The 21565-nt window shown below is 43.3% G+C and overlaps 2 protein-coding genes across 9 annotated transcripts; both read left to right on the top strand.

Moving 5' to 3' along the window:
- Positions 1–372: 372 nt before the first annotated feature.
- On the top strand, positions 373–10965 carry LOC120676092 (aspartic proteinase 39-like). 6 transcript variants are annotated; one of them, XM_039957314.1, is made up of 13 exons: positions 782–798; positions 885–932; positions 1116–1232; positions 7133–7403; positions 8070–8196; positions 8346–8593; positions 8712–8939; positions 9338–9497; positions 9586–9662; positions 9799–9898; positions 10002–10068; positions 10201–10272; positions 10362–10965. In XM_039957314.1, exons 4-13 carry the CDS (start codon positions 7135–7137, stop codon positions 10502–10504), a joined length of 1491 nt encoding a protein of 496 aa, XP_039813248.1. In that variant the 5' UTR covers positions 782–798; positions 885–932; positions 1116–1232; positions 7133–7134; the 3' UTR covers positions 10505–10965. The 6 variants fall into 6 exon arrangements, with proteins under 6 accessions (XP_039813246.1, XP_039813245.1, XP_039813247.1 ...); XM_039957312.1 differs by lacking the exon at positions 1116–1232 and having other exon boundaries at positions 373–798; positions 9350–9497; XM_039957311.1 differs by lacking the exon at positions 1116–1232 and having other exon boundaries at positions 373–798.
- Positions 10966–15358: 4393 nt separating this feature from the next.
- LOC120672375 (chaperone protein dnaJ 49-like) lies at positions 15359–20853 on the top strand. Of its 3 annotated transcripts, XM_039952736.1 has the most exons (4): positions 15359–15496; positions 15592–16867; positions 20235–20253; positions 20479–20853. In XM_039952736.1, the coding sequence occupies exon 2, from the start codon at positions 15719–15721 to the stop codon at positions 16847–16849; it is 1131 nt and encodes a 376-aa protein (XP_039808670.1). In that variant the 5' UTR covers positions 15359–15496; positions 15592–15718; the 3' UTR covers positions 16850–16867; positions 20235–20253; positions 20479–20853. The 3 variants fall into 3 exon arrangements, with proteins under 3 accessions (XP_039808670.1, XP_039808669.1, XP_039808671.1); XM_039952735.1 differs by lacking the exon at positions 20235–20253 and having other exon boundaries at positions 20420–20853; XM_039952737.1 differs by lacking the exons at positions 20235–20253; positions 20479–20853 and adding an exon at positions 19193–19555.
- The last annotated feature ends 712 nt before the right edge of the window (positions 20854–21565 follow it).

Genomic DNA, 21565 nt, shown 5'->3' with positions numbered 1-21565 from the left:
GGCTATAGTTCAGGGAGTAATTTAGATTTTTTTCCTTAAAAAAAATATAGGGACCCATACGCCATCCCCAGCATTTGGAGATGATAGAATTTAAGGAGGACGGTGAGGGCGAAATGGTCCTTTTTATTTGCTACGGCGTCCTGTATCCATGGAAACAAACCTACGAGTATGACTTGTCACATAAAACCACACCTATCTATTGTCGTACAGACTTTTTTTTTCTCACAAATTAAAAAATAGCCGATGCAAGAAGCAAATAAATTCATGGATTTAGACTGCCTCTGAATCTCTAGTGCAGATCTTGAACCAAGCAAATCGGATAGTCTTATCAGCACACTTTATAGGGGGGCGGGGGGGGGGGGGGGGGGGGGGTTCTCCAGCCGCCAACAGTCTAGAAACTCCATTGGAGCATGAGGTGTAGGAAGAGAAGAAAAGAAGAAAAAGAAAGAGAGGAAAAAGAGATGAAACCGAGGCCGGCAGGGTGCCATCCCCGACGAACGTCCGGCTGCCGACGGTGGCGAGCTCGGCGCCATCCTGCGCGCAGAGGACGAGGTAGCTGTCCGCCGGGACGAACGCAGCGCGCGCGGCGGCGATCAGCGCGAACAGCACCAGGCCGGCCCGCAGGACCGGGGGCCTCGTCGCCACCGTCAGGCGCGCCGCCCCCCAGGACGACCACCGGCAGCAGGGGAGCGGCGGGGACGGAAAGGCCGCCTTCTACCTGGAGCTGCAGCTGCTGGCGCACCTCAACCACCGCCATGTCGTCCGGCTCCGAGGCTTCGCCGAGGGCCACCGCGCCAGGTTCTGCTCCTGCCTGGACTCCTCTTCCTCCCCGCGCGCTCGTTGACCAACGCGCCTGGCTCTGACGATGCTGGATGCCTCCTCAGGTTCCTGGCTCTGGCACTCCCTTCATTTATTCGGCTTCACAAACATAGGTAAATTCAAAGCAACAAGTAAGCACGTACACATGCATAGCTCAATGGTTCTCGTCGTACCTGGTAAGGTTTCAAGAACAAAGACATACCACTACGCTGCGCTTGTTCATGTGGTGGTTTCTGACTTTGGCAAATTATGTTCCTATTCCAAAGGCCAATAATGAACTCTATTCCCCATCGCAGCAGCCCACTAAAGAAGTTGAGCCTCGGCACTTGGGGCCCACAGGCCACAGCATCCCCGGTGCTGGTTGCCTTAGGCGCGCGCGGGGTGGGAGTTTTGTCCCACCTTGAGGACGCAAGGCGAGTTCGACCGCCTTAAGTCTTATAAGCTTGGGCTTCCATTAGAATATTGAAATTCCGATTACATGCAGTCATAAGCCGCTCATTCACCTCTGTTTGGCCATGTGCTGTTAGTGTTTGGCTGAACCTGGTGGGTTCGGACCCTTGCCGACATGTGTGGCATGTTTTAATCTCTTAACACATAATTATTACTTTTATTTCCTAGGAAACTACATGTTATTGAGTCGAATGCATGTTTTAATCTCTTAACACATAATTATTACTTTTATTTCCTAGGAAACATGTTATTGAGTCGAATGCGAGCCCGTATCTATAAAATGGAAGGAAATTTAATAGATCTTGCTCACGAACCATAACCACAAACGTGTGGCCGGATCGTTTTGAAATTCTATAAAAATGCAAAGCAAAACCTAAAATCTTAAGATTTGTCATGATATAATGATTTCATACGTGAAGGTTGTAGTAAAAAATTTGAGAAGTTTTCACACTCTTACAAATCGAAGCATCTTCGGAGAAGATCCACAGAGTTGAGAAGTAGTCGTTTAGATTTGAAGTTAAAGTGACGAGCGAATTAGGGTTTGACTTCAACAATTTTTGTATATGCAATAGACAACTTAGGTTTCAGAGTCAAAGCGGCATAGTTATTTTAGAGTCTGAGAGTGCGTCAATCTCAAGAATTTTAATATAGAGGTATAGATAATTTTTCCTTTAGAAATTTATTATTTGTTTTGTGTTATTATGTATAGTTAATGGATTGGCTTATATTGATTATTAATCTTGGTATGGACGAGATAACCATCTGCATCAACCAGATACTTGAAGAAAAACTCAGGGTCCTTCTCTTGGCGCGCTTGTAGGTGACTTTATCACTGTCTGAGTATCACCGGCAGCAATTGTCTCCTGCTTATAGCTATAGCTGAAATTATATATGTCTTTGTCTATGCATCCAACCGTATCAAACCCACCATACTGCATTTCCAAAATATCCATGATCTGGTGTTTGCGGATCCCAGAAATTTCCATCTCTACGATGGAAGCTTTCTGCTTGTCACGGATTCTCCTGTGTGATCGCAACATACAAGCATGTTCATCAATGAAATCCTTGACATACCACCATCCTGTTTCCTTCACTCGTGCAATCACCATTCTGGCTTGACAACCAACACGACTGATATTGCGCGCCTTCCTCTTCCTGTTTCCATTCATAATGTACTTCGATTCACGGAAACCTTGACGACTACATACAAATTTCCTCAGACTTAATATATCATGGTTGTTGTTGTCCTACTCAACATAGCTTTTCCGAACTGAACCCTTTCTCAAGAGCATAGTTGTTATAAAACTGAAAACGACCTTCACACTCACTGCCAAGCAAACATCTTGCTAACAATTTCATAATACTCTGACAGAGCCTCTTCGCTTAAATCAGCCATGTCTTCCTGCATAGAGCACCCAAATGAGCTATTTGTTTCCACCTTGTCTAAGCCAGGAGCACATGCTTCTACAATTCAGAAATAAGTGCATATTAAACCATCCAGAATGTATTGCGTCAGACAAACCATATACCATTCATGCTATGCAAGCATCTGGTTTTAGAAGCTGCCTGACAAAAAAGATTGAATGGACTACTAGCCATGGCTATGTCAAACTAATGGTACAAATGATTCTCCGATAAATTTATCATGGACACTTGTTGCATAACTTTATCATGGACACACCAAAATCTTGTTGCAAATACTCTTTTTTTCCACAACACCCAGATTCCGGGGGGGGGGGGGGGGGGGGGATGCTGCTACATCCTAGTCGTTTCAGTTGTCATTCTCGGTTAAGATTGGATTTCAGTTTGTTAACTTGGAGTTCAGCAACTAGGACATCAGTTACATCACTTCAACAGGATATGGATTTTTTTTTGCCAAGTGCTAGCTCTAAGATTGAATATTTTTTTATTTTTAATTTATTTTTCAATTTTATTTTAAAAGTAACTCACTCGGACAAATATTCGCATATCTAACCCTTTTGGTCGCGCCGGTCTGCATGACGTGACAAAAACACGCTGTCGCGCCACATGGATTGGTGCGACAAGATGTGCCACGTTGGTATGCTTCGGAGCGCTCGGAAGGGATCTGCCAGCGCATATTCCACGTGTCAAGCTTGTCATGCCACTCTCACCGGCGTGACAGTATAGCCTTGTCACGCCACTCCATCGGCGGGACAAGGTCTAACTTTAGAAAAAATATATCTTTTTCATATGAACTCGGATGTAGATGATTTCTATATGAGAATTGTAGCAATCAACGAGATCTACAGTTTTGTAGTTTTGAGTTTTTTCATTTGAAGTCATTAAAATATTTAAATAAATAATTTAAATTTTTGACAGCATATTAAGCACTTTACCCCTATCAGATCGTCTCTAACTTGTCATATTTATCATGGTTTATACTGATGTTTGATATATGAAATAATATGGACTAAATAATAATAATTTGATAAGAAATAAAATGAGAAATCAAACTATATCATCGTTGTGTATGGAATATAATTTAACAACCTAGATATTAGTTATAAGCCAGACGAACAAAGAAAGCATGCACACAATATTCTACGTCAAGCGGTCGGCCAGCCAGCCCACCACCGCTTGCCATAGAGCACGCGACGGCCGCCCGGGACGTGCCCACCTTCAACGCACGCGTGCTCCGCCACATCGCCTCCGGCGACGGCTCCCGCGGCAACCTGGCCGTCTCCCCACCCTCCCTCCACGCGGCGCTGGTGCTCCTCGGCGCGGGCGCGCGGGGCGCCATGCTCGACCAGATCGTCGCCTTTCTCGGGCCCGCCGGTGGCCCCGCCCATGTCGCGCTCGCCTCGCACATCGCCCTGCGCATGCTCGCTGCTGATGGCGGCGGCGGCGGCCCCAAGGTGCGCTTCGCCAACGGCGTCTGGGTCGACGCCGCGCTGCGGCTCACCGACGCCTACTCCCGCGAGGTCACCAGGCAGTACCGCGCCGAGGTGCACTCGGTGCCCTTCAAATCCGAGGTAAGCTCTCACCCAGCAACAGGCAACTGCCTCCTCACTGTTACTGATCGATCGCCTTGGAAATTCTCTCTCATCCCTCACAATCGTCAGCTTATAATTAATATCTAGGGTGTTATATTATATTCTATACACAATGATGATATAATTCGATTTCTCATTGTATTTTTTATCAAATTATTATTATTTAGTCCATATTATTTTATATATGAAATATTATATAAAACTTGATTTGTAGAACCATGATAAACATGTCAAGTAAGAGACGATTCCATAGGGTAAAGCGCTTAATATGCCATCATAGGGTAAATCACTTAATATGCCGTCAAAAGTTTAAATAATTTATTTAAATATCTTAATGACTTCAAATGAAAAAACTCAAAACTACAAATTGTAGATTTCGTTGAGAGCTACAATTTTCATATAAAAATCATCTACATCCGAGTTCATATGAAAAAAATATGATTTTTCTAAGGTTAGACCTTATCACGCCAGCGGAGTGGCATGACAAGACTATACTGTCACGCCGGTGGGAGTGGCATGACAAGCTTGACACGTGAAATATGCACTTGCAGATCTCTTCTGAGCGCTCCGAAGCATGCCAACGTGGCACACCTTATCACGCCAATGCATGTGGCGTGACCAAGGTTAACCTAACCGGTGGGAACCGGTCCGGTTTGACCGGTTACCGGTCAAACCGGTCCGGTCCGGTTCTGGTTTCGGCCAGTACCCAACCGGCCAAAATTCAAATTTTAAATTTGAATTCAAAAAATGAAAAATTCCCAAAAAATTCCTAAAAATACTTCAAGGTGTGATGAATCTAATGGTGTCAAATTTTCTCAAAAATTCATTCATTTAGTATAGTTTGTGGGAATTTAAAGTTAAATCAAAAAAGAAAAAGAAAAAAAATGGGCCGGCCCATGAAGGCCCACCGATCAAACCGGTCAAACCGGCCGGTAAACCGGTCAAACCGGTCGGTAAACCGGTCAAACCGGCCGGTAAACCGGTTGCACGGGAGCTTTTGAATTTCAAACCGGTCAAACCGACCGGTAAACCGGTAAAACCGGCCGGTAAACCGGTCAAACCGGCCGGTAAACCGGTCGGAACCGGTTGCATGGGAGTTTTTGAATTTATTTGAATTTGGATTTGAATTCAACCGGTTTCCACCGGTTACCGGCCTAACCGGTCCGGTAAACCGGTACCGGAGGGCGGCGGTTAGGCCGGTCCGGTCGGTTTTTAAAACCCTGGGCGTGACAACGTATTTTTGTCACGCCACGCGAACCGGCACGACCAAAATGGCTAGATCTGCAAATATTTGTCCGGGTGAGTTAATTTTAAAATAAAATTGAAAAATAGGTTAAAAATAAAAAAAAATATTTGACAAGATTGCCAACATACTAGGCATGATCTGAGTCTCTGAATCTAAATGAAGCAGCGGCACAAGTTAGACCTGAGCAAAATAAACACTCACCCGACATCAACAGGCTTATCTCAGGCTTAATATAAGCAGGACCTAGGGTCAGAGGCAAGGCAGTTGGCTAACTCAAATAGCCTTTGGACTATACCTGTTTACCTCAAAAATCTCAGCTGGCCCAACACGAATCTGGTCAGAAGCAAGCCTGAAAAGAGCTCCCCTCACAAGTTTAACAGTGTTCCTAACTCCTTTTAGGTTCAAGAATTCATTTGTTCAGCAACTGGCGAATCCATCAGAGAAAGGTCCATGGTTTAACATTGTTTCAGTTGGTCAGAGTTGCACTAAAAAAAACCATATGTTCCACACAAATGCCAACCAAGCACAGTAGCTACGCTATTGTCTTCACACAAAAAGCAATCCTTGTCTCTTAACTTATACTCTCTTCGAGAACACCCAGATTCAGCGCTAAAAAGGCAATCACAATTCATAGTAACCAATACAGGTAACTTACTAATCTACCTAAGACTAATCGGCATCGAACAAGTTCAATCTCTACAAAAATGGCCTGAGGATTCACCTACCTGCAAAACGGTTGAAGCGGCACCTTCTCGGTCAAGTGCTTCGGCGGCAGCGGGATCGGCAGAAGATCACTCCCCTAGATGTCGATCTGGCGTGTCGGAGACCGGCGTCGCAACTGGGTGGCGGCGAAACTGGGCGGCACAGCAGGGCGGCCAACGGTGGTGCAATGGTGAGGCCCCACGAGCACCCCTCTCGGCAGCGTGTCGGGCCGCGCCGCGGCCTCGTGCTCGGACGGCACCGGCGGGTACAGTCGGAGCGACTCCGACAGCACCGCGTGCAGGTACACCAGGCGCTTCAGCTTGGCGGCGGTGTGGTGGCCGGCGTCGGCAGTGGAGGCGGCGTGCGCCAAGAGGCTGCGGCAGAAAAGAACGCTGGACAGAGATAGACGGAAGTCACGGAACGTTCTGTGTAAACGGAAGTAAAGAAGCCAAACTACTAGCATACCCTTAATGCTATTAATTTGATTTTTGAAAATAAATTCCATAGATCAGTGGTCAGGAAAAATTGAAGGAGAAAGTACCTAAAAGTACCATATGATACTTTACAATCATTGTAAAAAAGCTCATAACAATTACCCTCTATTCGCCTAAGAGGCACGGATAATACAACTGAGGTTTTATTACTGTTGTTGCCATGTTTTAAATTGATCAAAGAAAGATAGCAGAATGGAAGACCGAAAAAATGGTGTTTCTACCTTGATGACAACATAGCAAATAGTTTCACTTTTCTTGGTCTTTAACTGACTAGTAGCTTTATTATGATTTGTCTATGCTTATTTTCTTTACAAAATTCCAATGCTCTATACAAATTTAGATTCCAATGTTCTATAGCAATAACTGGTATCTCTTTGTATATATACACATATATATACGCATTGCAGGTATGGATATGCGTGCAATGAGATGGATGCTGCTTCTGCTTCTGATGTTTGTGCCACAGATTGCACTCTTCACCGGTGGAGACGCAATGTCGTTCCCGCCAGTCCTTAGCCTGGAGCGCAGAGTGCAGTTGAAGGCAACGGCTGTGAAGCAGCTAATGCAATTGGACATGGCACGGCATGCCACCGGAAGAAGGCTGACAGGTGAGGGACAGGGTACCACCGGAGTCGTAAAGCTCCCCGTAATCGGCTCAACGGACAACAATGTGGGCTCGTAAGTCATTTATTCCACAATCTTAATTTGTCTCGATTTGTTGAATATAATGTGTGCGCGTGCTATATTCAATACTGAACATGACTTTGTTGAATACTAAACATCCATCTCCATTTTCTATGTATTTCTGTAAGTTGCGTCGATCAGTTCACAGTAAAATATGGTCTAGAAATTAGACGTTAACCTCTGTAAGTTGTGTAATATAAGAGGCACAACTTTAAATTCCAGATATCTGAATAAGCCACCGCAAAAGAAGAAATCCTTCTGTGACACAGTTCGCCACTAAAGAAGTTCTAATAATATGGATGCTCATAACATAGAAACCACATTGCTTTGTACACCAAGACTTTGTACATATGTGAAGCTGCGCCGCTGCGGTATCCTTTAATTAAGAAGCCTTTACTTCTGGAACCGATCTCATTTTCCTATATGTGCCAATAAATTTGGTTAACGAACAAACTCCTACTTTACACTCTGGAAGAAAGCTCAAGATATGACAAGTGGTCATTTAGAAGCCTTTAACCTTATAAAAACAAACGGCTGACTAACGTTATTTTAAACATGGATAACTTGCTTCCAAAAAGCATGGATAACATATGGTAGTTCTTTTAACCTTGTCGCACTTGTACTATTGTTGATATTTTGCAACTATTTTACTCTAAATAGGCCATACTTAACTCGAGTGAAGTTGGGAAGCCCTCCAAAGGAATTTACGGCTCTAGTTGACACTGGCAGCGATACATTGTGGTTTACTTGCAGGCCTTGTTCTGGTTGCCCAGAACCAAGCGGACTTGTAAGCATTTCTCCTCCCAAATAATTATTTCCTCTTCAGTTATATTTTTTTAATAAATAACCAAATGAAGATACTTTGCTGGTTGAATCATTATTACCTGGAATGCACCTTATTTGATAATTAATTACTATTACTATTTTGTTTGTCAGAGTCAGCGGAACTTCTACGATCCTTGGTTGTCATCCACGTCGACTGTGATAGGATGTTCGGATAAATGGTGCAGAGATTCAATAAAAAACCGCCTTGCAAGCTGTGACACGTACCACGAGCACGGTCTATGTGGTTATAATTTCATATATGAAAGCGGAGCATCCGCTGGGTATTATGTATCCGATGAAATCTCTCTTGACACCGTCGGTGAAAACATACCGAGCTTTTCTGCTACTATTAAATTTGGGTAAGTCTCCATAGTGTCCTGTAAGGTTCACACACACACACACACATATATATATATAGAGAGAGAGAGATTTGAGAACACACTAATAAGTGGTTACTATTTATTTAATTTGGATCAGGTGCAGTAACTTGCAGTCAGGTGGCCTGGCGCAGACAGGTCTCGGTTTCGACGGCATTGTGGGGATGGGGCCAAACAGAAACAGGTTGTCACTGAACTCCCAGTTGAATTCTCTCGGTATATCCCCAATGGTTTTCTCCCTATGCTTGGAGAGCTCTGGCAACGGTGTTCTTGTTCTCAATGAAGCAGTTGACCAAAGAATGGTCTACACACCTCTTCTCGAATCAAAGTAAATCTCTTGGCCAGTAACGTACGTTCAGTTTGCGTAGAATAGAGTTAATAGATTATTATTCTGTTTTGCTTGTACATTAATGGTTTCATATACAACCGGATGCTTCTTTCTCACTGGAAATAGTTGAGCGCTTAAACATGTCAACATACATAAATCCTTTCTCATAGCCATGTCAAGTTTCGCACACATCACACAATACTGCATACTATCAAAGAAAAAAAAGACAGGTGGTGATGATATGTTCCTAAATTATCTTATAGGTCAAACGATGTCATCTATAATGAGTATGTTGTAATGCAAGCACTAGTGACTGGAAAGAATTATTACTGCAAGTGAACAGCCTCCCTGTATTATGTTCACTATTCATTTGTAGCTAACTTTCTAAATAAAATCAGATCATATTACAGCTTGAATCTGGAGAGCATTTCTGTAAATGGTGAAATACTTCCTATCGACTCTTCGGTGTTCACATCTGGTCAACGGAAAACTATCGTGGATTCAGGAACAACACTAGCATATTTTGCAGATCAGGCCTATGATCCGTTTATTAATGCGGTATTTTGAATGATGCTGATCGAATTCCCTACATAGACAAATTTACTGATGCTATTATATTAATCCTGCTAATTACTCCTATTTGCAGGTAGTTGCTGCAGTCTCTCCATCTGTGCAAACTTCTGTGGGCAATGATGGAGGGCCTTGTTTTCTTGCATCTGGAAGGTTTGTTTGTTCGTTCTTTTTTTTTTTGGGGGGGGGGGGGATTGTTTGTTCGTTCTTTCTGCATACACATTAGCATGCAGTTTTAATCGTTCAGCATGTTAAATTGCTTACACATATGCGTTTTTTCTTTGGACAGTCTTGATGACTCGTCTTTTCCACCCGTGACTCTAAACTTTGCCAATGGAGCTGCAATGAAGTTGAAGCCACACAACTACCTTTTGCCGGAGATTTTAACGGTGAAAGCCTTTAGCTGCTTCCTTAGATTTTCAGACTTGTTTTCAGTAATATTTAATACCTTCCGTGTACCATGTTTGCTTGTTGTAATAATGTGGGCTACAGGGCGACCAGCTGATATTCTGCATGGGCTGGAAAAGACAAGGAAGTCTAAAAATAACTGTACTAGGAGGTTTGTTCCCTATGTCTAAGAATAAAAAGAATTATGTAGTGATCGGTAACTAATCCAAGCATGCATGTAATACTTATCCAAAGATATTGTATTTTTATTTTAAATATTGCTAATGATTTGATTTTTCTATAGATATCATTTTAATGAATAAACTTGTAGTCCATGATTTGGATAACATGCGCTTGGGATGGGTGGACTACAACTGTAAGCTCAAATATCCCTGTGCTAATTTGATATCTAGTTTCTCTTCTCTAGCTGTTGTCATCCTCACCAATTGACAATGGGTCTGTCAGGTTCTTCGCCAGTTAATGTTACCACTTCACACCAGTGGAAAAGAAGACACACCAATGCTGGTCATGCATCGTACACGTTCACAATGTCGATGCATATTGTAGTTGCTGTGTTTGCTGCACATATGCTCACCTTCTATGCCTAATATGCCTATACCAGATTTTCGGGTCATGCTAGTATGCTGTAGTGAGTTGTGATGGGATCTATCCTGTTCTTATTTGGTTCTTTGTGTGATCCGATCCAGGGACGGATCTAAAGCCCCCCCCCCCCCCCCCCCCCAACCCCCAAGATTCATGGATACCCTCCTAAACCCTCCCTTCATTTTTAGGATGAAACAATGAAGAGAAAGAGGAGAGGAAGAAGAAGAGAGTGGTCATGAGCCTCCTCTAAATGTTCAGACTAGATTCGCCACTGATCCGGTCATATGTAAGACAGATAATTGTATTGTTGAAGACTTGAAGTGTTCGTGCTGTGGTAGATGTAGAGCGCCCTAGTACAATAATTATTGAAATGTATAATGCTTTGTTAGGCTCATGGGCTTAGTCGCTTAGAGCTCAAGAACAATAATATCGGTTACCAAGAGACACAAAGAAATGGTGACTTCTAGACTAGTAGTCTTTTCCCAAATCCTCTTCATGGTGTCAGAGCCATCCTGGGCGATGGCCATGGAGGCGAGCTGAGTTTTACCTGGTTGGCGTGACAACACCAGGCGGAGAAGCGTTGAAAGGGGCCCGTAGGCGTCAGGCAAAGGCAGTGAGCCACTCTGCAGGCACAACACCCGAGCAGAGGCGACATGAGTCAGTGCGGTGGCGGTGCGGAGAGAGAAGCACGTGGGAGCGGGAGGAGGCTACAGCGGCGGAGTCCGGAGAGATGCTCAGGGTGTTGCTGAGTGCGCATACGAAGAGGAACGTTGCAGGTCGAAGGTTGGTGACGGCAGCACGCTGCCCGTGCAGATACACACTTCTGGCAGCCTCGAGCAAAGAGGGCTCATGGCTGGTAGTGGTGGAGGAGCAGCGGCAGGTCTACAATCGGAAGTAATTCCGATTGGATTTGGTTCTCTGTTATTTTGATTTAAGGAGAACAGAGGAGAGCAGTCATGCACATAGCATTGCGGCAGAAGGGATTTGCTTTTTTTTAATGGAAAACAGCGAGGGAGGGCTCGCTGTTAAAATTTTATTAAAAAGGAAAAAAGGAGTTATTTACAAAGAGCACAGAAACAGCAAGGGGGAAACTAAAGGTTACAGAACAAAGCTAAATAACTAAACTAAGCCAAGAGACCAGATTAACAAAGGAGCTTTCAGGCTTTCTTTTATTCTATGAGCCTGAAGGAGAAATTCTTCCTTGAAGTTTCTTTTCCAGCTTGTTGTACTTGCTGGGCAGTTTTCAAATATTAGAATATTTATCTGATTCCAGATCTGCCATGCTGCAATAATAAAGGCCTCCATGAAGTGTGGTCGAAGTCTTGGCTGGCTATTTCCATCATTTGAAAGAAAGGATTCCCAAACTGCCACCAAACACCAATTTGCTGCTAGCATTCCAAAGCTAAAGGACAGTTGAAAAACAAGTAGAAGGTCCACTACTGGAAAAACGCACATTCGTCCGCGGCCGGTAGTACCGGTCGCGGCTTTGGCCGGTACTAACGTGCAAATTTAGTACTGGGTCAAAGGAACAGTGGCCCTGGGAGCCTATTAGTACCGGCTCTGACATCCGCCACCGACAGATAGTGACAGTTTAGTACCAGCTGGAACCACCAGCCAGTACTAAACTGCCGCGAGGAAATTTAGTACCGGCTGGTGGATCCAGCCGGTACTAAATGTGGCGCGTTAGTACCGGCTGGAGCCACCAGCCGGTATTAATGCGCCCACTATAAATTAGCACCCTTCTTCCTCCCCGAGCCCGAGTCAGTGCCATTTCACCAGAGAAGCTCGAGCTCGGGGTTGTTCTTCCCTTAGAGAGTTGCCGCCATTTGTTCTAGTTTTAGTGAGTGTTCTAGTTATCCAAGTACGCCAAAGGTTTGCAACTTCATCCTCTCTTCATTGATAGTCTTTATTCTTCGTTTTATGCTCTATAGTTAGAGAAATTTGTGACTTTTAGAAATAGTGAGGATGAGTATGATTTCTTTGATTTATGTAATGATTTGAGATATATAGAACCGATGACTTGAATGTGGGAATAGATTTATTGGCTAGATTGAATATGAAAAATTTATAGACATATTTTCAATCATTTTCTATATATTACAAATGACCGTAGCACATTTTTTATTTTTAGATTCAGATGAGTATGTGGATAGTAGAAATTTTTAGAATGAGTGTAGACAAAATATGTGATTGTAGTAGATATAACCATAATGTGGATAGTTAATTTTTTTTATAATGAACTAATGAAAGAATTATAATTGATTTTTTATTATGAATTCATTATTTTGACACTCTAGTGATGTATTTATTCAAGCTCACATTGAAACTATCTATAAGCTAAAAAGATCTTTATTTCGAAACAAGTATACGTCGTTAATTTCCATCCAATAGTGATGACACTACCTTTCGGGAAAATACTATGCGCTATATGGATGTCGCGAATCGGCTGGTCGCATCACCAGCACTTCCGATTGATACGAAGACAGCATTTGACACAGTCAGCGTGGCCGTTGTTGCACTGAGAGCATATCAACGAGCACGCTGTCTGTGCCAAGTACTATGTTCCTATTAACCGGAAATGTTGGTGCTGCGACTGGCCGATTGGTGACATTCTTGTACCGCACCGTGTGCCCCGAAAGGCATTGTCATCACCGCAGGGTCGAGGTTACCGACATATACATTTTCCGAAATAAAGTTTTTTTCTTCTAGATGGTTTCTGGATATTGAAAAGAGTGTTCTCCTGGAACTGAGAGTACGACTACTAATACTAATTAATTGAAATTGAAAGGAAAAGAGAACAAATATAAAGCATCAAAAAGAAAAACCGTTTAGTACCGGTTGGTATTACCAACCGGTACTAAACTGCTCGTCCTAGTTGCTGGTGTGCTCAGCAGTTTAGTACCGGTTGGTGTTACCAACCGGTACTAAACAGGCCGTTTAGTACCGAGCCAGCTGACCGGTACTACCAGAGGAGCGGTACCGGTCGGAAAACCGGTACAAACCGGGGGTTCCCGACCGGTACTAATGAGAGATTTTCTAGCAGTGGTTGTTTCTCTCTTTGAGTTGGACACAAGACACAGTTGTAGTTATTGCCTTCCGATTTGTTTTTTTTTCTTTCCAGCAAGTTCCTAGTGTTTAACCTGTCTATTAGGAGTAACCATGAAAAAATTCTTAACTTGTTGCAGCATCTGGACTTCCGGATCCATGCGAAGGGTCTTGGAGGTTGTATTTCTTTGCGAAGGTATTTGTAATAGTTCTTGGCCGTGTATTTTGGTGATTCCCATATATAATACCACTGATCTTTATCCTCTTGTCTGACTTGGATACTTTGAATAATTTACTGTAATTCTTGGTATTCCTGATGGCAGATGAAAATGAGGTGCTAAGTCTTCTGCTGAAAGGAAATCTGCCACTGATATCTTTTGATTTCTAACATAACTAAACAGTTGGAGGACAATGGCCATTTCCAACATCCCTACTGTGCAACTAGCCACACCTCTAAATTTGTCAGAGATGAAGAAGGTCCTTCCACCAGAACGATCCTCTGTCAGCAGTGGCATGTGGGATGTGTCCTTGGGAGTAGTAAGAGTGCCTGATCATATTTACCTAGGGTATATCTCTTCTGTTGTATAATTTGTCCAGGTGTTTTATAGTAGCAAAGCTTCATTTTGTGTCCTTAGATCTGCCACTCCTAGACCTTCTTTGTTTTTGGGTTTGGTAACTTTTGGCCATGCTGCTAGTGATTTTCCTTTAGCATTGACATCTGATCCTCTCCAAAGACAGTGTCTCACTGAAGTCCAATACAACACCGGGCTATTGTGTGCCTTCAAGAACGTGCTTGCGGTGCATGCTCTTGGGCTCGTGCCGAGGCGTGTGGCCTCGTGGCCGAGCGATGTCATGGGCATAAGCGCGTATGCTCCGCTCCGATGGGTGCGCGCGCATGAGTGCGGGGCAGTGGCTGTCCACGCCCGTGGCGGCACGGCGGCGGTGGGTGGCTCTCGGTCGTGACACCCAATATAAGTTAGGCGTGGCTATGCAACCTCTTGAGGTGATAAAAATCATGCGTTATCTGACCGAATCATTCTCGTGCAATATGTTGTGCGTTGTTTTTATTTCTAACTGTTGTTTTAAGCCCAGTTAATATGATTTTGGACTGTTTTTTTTGCACCTGTGGTCCAGCTATTTCTTGGTTGTCGTGATGAGCTTGTGCGTGTATACGAAAGGATGACATCATCCACGTGCTTGCAAATTCGAAAGTAAAAAACCAACTCCTTAACCGTGCATCTAAATTGAACTTTAATTTTAGCATTATATTTCTTATAAAATCTTCAAAACAAAATGATAGTTTACTATGTTTGGATACTATTTTTACAATATTTTTTGTTTATCTGAATTTTTTGGATCCCTGTAAACAAACTTTTTAACATTAATAATAAAAGATTGTTTCCTACGAACAAAAGATTAAATATAGTGCACAAAATTATAATATACTACGAATAAAATACTTAATATCAAGAACATGTATTTGCATAGATAAAATGTAAGATAAACAGTAGAAAGTAATGATACGAACAAATGATTTTTATGACAAACAAAATATTGAACCTAAGGAACAAAGAGTTTTACAGATGAACGAATCTAAAACATTCAACATGAGAAACATTGACCATATATAGCCGCGCGGACACGTCACCCTTGTAAGCTGCTAGAGTGGAGAGGGTATAGAAGGAAAAAAAAAGATGAATTGGGCTAGGCCGGAACAGTGTTGGGCCCAACAAGATTTTCCGAATCCGGCCTGTGTGCACTCTGACTTTTTCTTCACGCGTGGAAAGGGCAACAAAAATCCAGAAAAACTCTACCAGCAAAAAAAAAAAAATCAGTTTGGGGGGTCGTCGCCGCGTTGGTGTCGCTCGCCATATCCCCTTCCTCCCCTTCCCTCTCCGAGTCCGACTCCGGCAATCCGCCCCGCCTGAACCCTACTCCACGTCGCCTCGCCGGTAAGCGACCTACTTCTCCCGCTCCTCGCTAAATCCACCCGTGCTCCGTGTTCGAATTCCTCATCCTGACCCCGTACGCACGCCCCGTGGATTAGGTTGGGCTGGGGGCCGAGCCGATCCGATCGGATCGGGGCCGGTTCCTGCGCCGCCGCTGGGTGACCTCCTCCCGGTCGCTCGCCTGCTCGGCTCGATCGGCCGGGGACGGCGGCGGCCAGATCTGCGATGGAGGGCAACAAGGACGACGCGGCCAAGTGCTTGCGCATCGGCAGGGGCGCGCTCGAGGCCGGCGACCGCGCGCGCGCCGTCAAGTTCCTCTCGAAGGCCAAGCGCCTCGACCCGTCCCTCCCCATCGACGACCTCCTCGCTCCGCTCCTCAGCCCCCAGGACGACTCCCCCGCTTCCTCGTCATCATCGCCGCCGCCGCCCCCACCGCCACAACCTTCAGCAGGGCCAGCGGGAGCAGGAGCAGCTGAGGCTGACGGGCTGAGAGAGAGGAAACAGAAGGGCAGAAGGAGGGAGGAGGAGGAAGAGGCGACTGGCGCTGCGAGAGAGTACACGGTGGAGCAGCTCGAGGTTGTGCGCCAGGTCAAGAAGCACTCCAGGGACTACTACCAGATCCTGGGCCTCGAGAAGGACTGCACCGTCGAAGACGTGCGCAAGGCCTACCGCAAGCTCTCGCTCAAGGTGCACCCTGACAAGAACAAGGCCCCTGGCGCAGAGGATGCCTTCAAGGCCGTTTCCAAAGCCTTCCAGTGCCTTAGTGATGCCGAGAGTCGTAAGCGCTATGACCTTGTTGGCTCGGATGAGCCAGTAACACACCACAGGAGGGCCTCCACTGCCCGTGCATACAATGGTTTCTATGAGGATGACTTTGACCCAGATGAGATATTCAGAAACTTCTTCTTTGGTGGTATGGCACCTGCCACCACCAGGCAGTTTGGACAGTTTGGGACGTTCCATTTCAGAACTGGTGGAATGCATGCTCATGGGCAGCAAAACTCTGGTGGCTCAACTGTCAGGATGCTTATTCAGTTGTTGCCAGTTCTACTTCTGCTGTTGCTCAACTTCCTGCCATCCTCTGAGCCTGTTTACTCCCTCTCACGCTCCTACCCATATGAGCACAAGTTCCAAACACCACGTGGAGTTGCATACTATGTCAAGATTCCTAATTTTGAGGAGCAGTATCCACACCAAAGCACTGAACGAGCAGCACTGGAGCGGCATGTTGAGAGGGATTATTACTCAATAATCACACAGAATTGCAGGGTCGAACTGCAGCGCCGCCAATGGGGGTTAGCATACCAGACACCACACTGTGATATGCTTAAAAAATTTGAGGCAGCAGCTCAGTAATTCATTCAATGGTCCAAGGTGCGGTTCAAATTTTCTCTGCACACATTTTGCAATAATAATATGGTTTACACCATCATGAAGATTACTATGGTGTGCTACAACCTTACCTGCTTTGTACCCTAAATTACTTCGCTTTCTAACGCAATCATATGTGCTTAACACATGTTTTTTCTTTTTGTCCTATTGCTTACTCTGCCGTTGGTGTGCTTAGTTGCATATTCATTGCTAGTGGTTCATGCTTTCCATATTACTTTGATTGTGGAAGGCTGTCATATTTTATATTTGAGTTTCTGTAGAGCATTTGGTAGCTAGACTAGAGAATGGTGCATCTCAGTGTTTTTTTCTTTCTCATCTGTCATTTGACTAGAGTCTGGAGAGCATCTGAAACTGGCCGTAGTTCAAGACATGCCATTTCCTTAATTGGAGGTTGATGGAAATGCATGTCTGGCACACTGAATAAAAGTACTTTGCATTTCCTTTCTAGTAGGCATGTGGAGGTGCAGCACATGATGGGGTTGGAATTACTAGTTAGCTACATGCCTACACCAATAGCAATAGTAAGTTAATAACTTGCCATTACAGCCATCAGCCCATGTGGCATACAATGAACCAAAACTCATCCTTCGATCTTCTGTGCTTTCACATCACAATTGACAATTCCTCCTCTGGGGGTTGATTTATTTCATTTTGACAAACTGGTGCCATTCTGCACAATGTTATACAGTCGTCTAGTCGAACCTAGTCGCCATGGCACCGATAAGGCGACTAGTCGCGACTAGTCGTCGATCAGGTCGATTAGTCGACCCTAGTCGGTCCTAGTCGTCGCTATAGTCGTCCTATATATCCCACGACATATATGTACATGTATATGTACTTATATACTATATAGCAAGCAGGAACACCACAATGATAGTCAGTTTGGTGACACTTACTTGTGAGATTTGATGTTTGAACTGTCAAGAACTCCATATTCTTGTCCCACACAGCACAGGCTAATGGCTAATGGCTAATGGCTAATGGCTAATGGCTAATGGTGCAAGTTATATAGTTAACCTAACCCTAATGGCTAATGGGCCTAATTGAGCCCAGTACAGGCGGCGGGCTGGAGTGCTGGTCTGCTGGACATCTTTTGGTTTTGGCCTGATCGTCCAAGTAGCTAGTCGGACGACTAATCGCGATTAGGCGACGATTAGTCGGACGATCAGACATCTGATCGACAAAAGCTAGTCGTTTCACTTATCGAAGTCAGCGGAGCGATAAGGTCGACTAATCGCGACTAATCGCGATTAGTCGGACGACTGTATAACATGGATTCTGCAGATACTAACTTCGTGGACACTGATGCTCCATCAGTTGTTTGCTTGTTTCCTGTAATTAATAGAATGGTCATAGAGAGTTGGGGCCGTGCTACACTGTTACCCATCCGAATTAGAACCAAGGTTCTGGAGGTTGCTTAAACCACTTATTCTGGTTTTTTTTCTCTTATTCTCACACCTTAGCTAGATGATTCTATATGTGACTAACAGTCTCACATACCACACCTATTGAAGCACTGTAGGATGTTCAAGGCATGTTGAGAAGTTTATTGCATCAGCAGTTTTCTAATTTTCCAAACAAGCCACTCCCACTACTCAACTATTATATATAAAAAAACACTCGACCATGGGGGGAGACTCCCTCCGGGCTTTGTTTTAAGAAGGTGCCATGCTTCGAACCCGGTTCGGGAGTTCAACGCACTAACCAGTCCATTCAACTTTGATTGGATCACACTGCATTGATGACCTTATAAATTCAGGCTATAAATTATTTGTGGTTTCTGTGAGCAGTTAAATAGATTGCATAAGAACTTCAATGATACTGATGTAATTATATAGCATCTGAACACATAGGCCAGATGTAACAAATATGTAACAGTGCTCTGTAGGTTCTGTTATGTCACATATTTCAAATTTGTGAAGGGCTGGATGAAGGTCTATTTGATTATGCACTTATTTGCCTCTTACAAGCTTCTAGGTTTAAATCATCTTAGCTCAAATGTTAACTGTATTTTTCCTTTCAAAAAGTTCAACACCTCAATTAGCCATGTCGGAAACAATATGTACTGTAATTTTATATTTTCTTGAAAGTTTAACAGACCCTATGTGCTTCACATCGAGGCATCTAGCAATGATTGTTTAGCACCATTGCCCAAAATATTGATAATTCATGCTAAAATTGTTAGGGAATGAATTTGTAAAATGGGGTTGTTGGGCAAATACTTTGAACTGTGCATAATTGTGTTTGGTTGGAATTAACTTTGTGACTTGAAGTGTGTGTTCACTAAATTTGGTGTTAATTGTGCAGATTTTGTATCACATGAGTTCTGTACAATGTGATTTGGTCATTGGAATCCAGCTCTGTTCAACTTAAATCCATGCGTATTTTATGAGTAGAACTTGATATCTCTATTCTCTAATACTAATAAACTGTTGTTATAATCATGAAACAGAAGGGTTTGCAAATGCTAAGCAGCGCTGTAATTTATCCATTAAGCTGACTCATGGAACTGATAATTCGTGCCTGTGCTTTCCAAGTTTGATCATTTTGAAATCTGTGTCATATAAACACTCTTAGTTCTGGATTGGGTTGTAACATCTTGTATTCCATGAAAACCTGCACAGTAAGGAAGCAATGATCATACAAAAATAATGAACATTGCACAGTTCATTAGCTATATGCATGTGTAGATGAGGATAGAGAACTGAGTTCTTAGTTAAATGAGCATTGAGGAGCTTAGTGGCTTGCAAGTGTTTTAATTTCGGAGCACGTCGTACTAATGCAGTATGTTCTCCGTGATCAAATGCTTTCATTTGATTCCATTCCATTCATTTCTTTTTCTAGATAATGTTTCTCCATGTAACTATTCAAGCTTTTGATTTCTAAATTCTAATATGTTTATCGATAATTAATACTGTCTCTTCGAGTACTTGATTATGATCTGGAGAGTTTTAAAATATAATATTCAGTGTGCGCATGCCACTTTGGAACTACAATCGCTGAACCTTCTACTGCCATATTCTTTAGCCCATGGTCTTCCTATCAGTTATCAGATTTGCAAAATCAGATAATCCAACCTTATTTATCTTTTCTTGTCTTGTTTATTTTTTTCCTAGTGAAAATATTTTATAGCCATGAATCCAAGGACGTTAAACATAGGCCTGCCTAATACCATAACACATGATTACTATTTCACGTGGACTCTCATTAATTTGACATGCAGTGTGCATTACAGTTTACACTACTGGTAATCAGTAATAATTGGTGGTAGATCCATGCAGTGGTTACAATTGTGTTCATTTGATCAATACCATTAACTGCATTAACACAATTGAACTTTGAATATCAGATCCTTTAAGTCTTGGGACTTCCTTAAAATTCAGCTCCCGTGCTTTATTCTGTATAGACTGCTGTCTTCAATAACTCCACATCATTATGAATGACCTTGTTTGTTTGAAGTGTCGCATTTAACTGAATTTGTTTTCACTTTTAAGGATTTTGTTAGTGATGGCAGTTCTGATAATTTCATTGTAGGTTGACAGGGAGAAGAGAAGCTGGCTGTGTAAAAGTTTCCAATACCTGTGCCCTTGGCTGTCAGCTGATCGGAGGGGACGTCAAGTTTGGACTAGTAGTAAATTTTGTGGAATAAGTGCCTTTGATGACTATACACCACCTGCCCAGATGCTATCTTAGTTGTGCTGAGTGCATCACAGAGCTACTTCAAAAGGATATGTAATGGTTAAGCTTCATAGGTTTATCACATGCAGACCTGTGTATGTATATGAAGTACATCGACCTCATTTTTTTTTTACTTTTTGAGAGAATACCCGACTTAACAGCAATAGCAGAAATGGCTTCTCCATTTTTGAAGTTGCTCTACTGAGATGTCCGATTGTCTACAACGATGCAATTAAGGAACACTGAGCATCATAAAAAAATGCTTCTCCTTTCCTTTCGAGGATCGTGTAGATCATCGTGCATCACGCAGGTGGCATTGGAAAGTGATCCGAGTTATCTAGTAATCCCGTGGCTTTGTCGAGATCTTTTTTCTTTGTTAGTAAAGGCATCTAAAATGTGGTGTCTTTGTGATTTTTTCACTTTTGTTGGTGGGGATATGGGTATAAGACGCTTGGCCTGCCTGATATTTTTATCTTAACTTGGCCTTTTGTCGTGATGGCCTGTCGCAATAGCACCAGATTTGAAATATATATTCTTGCACTAAGATTGTGACACGAGTCGCAGTATAAATAATGTTTCGTTGAGGTCTTTTTGTGCTGTGGCAACAAATTATTTGGGCTTTGTCATCTGCTGCCGTAGGTCCCTAAAACTGACGCCATCTTCTTATTTTGCAACTTTTGGGCCTCATTTTCATTTACATTGTGGATGCTGAGGGTTTCCGGCTTATCACATGTACAAGACCACCAGTACAAACTGCATGGTGATAGTCAAATCTTCCACAAAAGTTGGAACATTTTGAATAATTGAAAATGCACCGCATATCAATAAAATATCCGTGCATTCTCATCTAGGTCAATAAAATCTCAAAGTGTCATCTAGTTTGAATTTTTTAAGTGGTCCAGTGATTTTTTTCAAAGTTAACTTGAGGACCAATCATGGACCTCGCGTCACACTTGGTGAACCACTTGAAAGGTTGAAGGACCCATATGATCACTTGAGAAT

This window comes from Panicum virgatum, chromosome 5N (genome assembly GCF_016808335.1).
Source record: "Panicum virgatum strain AP13 chromosome 5N, P.virgatum_v5, whole genome shotgun sequence".
Taxonomy (NCBI): Eukaryota; Viridiplantae; Streptophyta; class Magnoliopsida; order Poales; family Poaceae; genus Panicum; species Panicum virgatum.
This window is presented reverse-complemented; position numbering and strand designations above follow the sequence as displayed.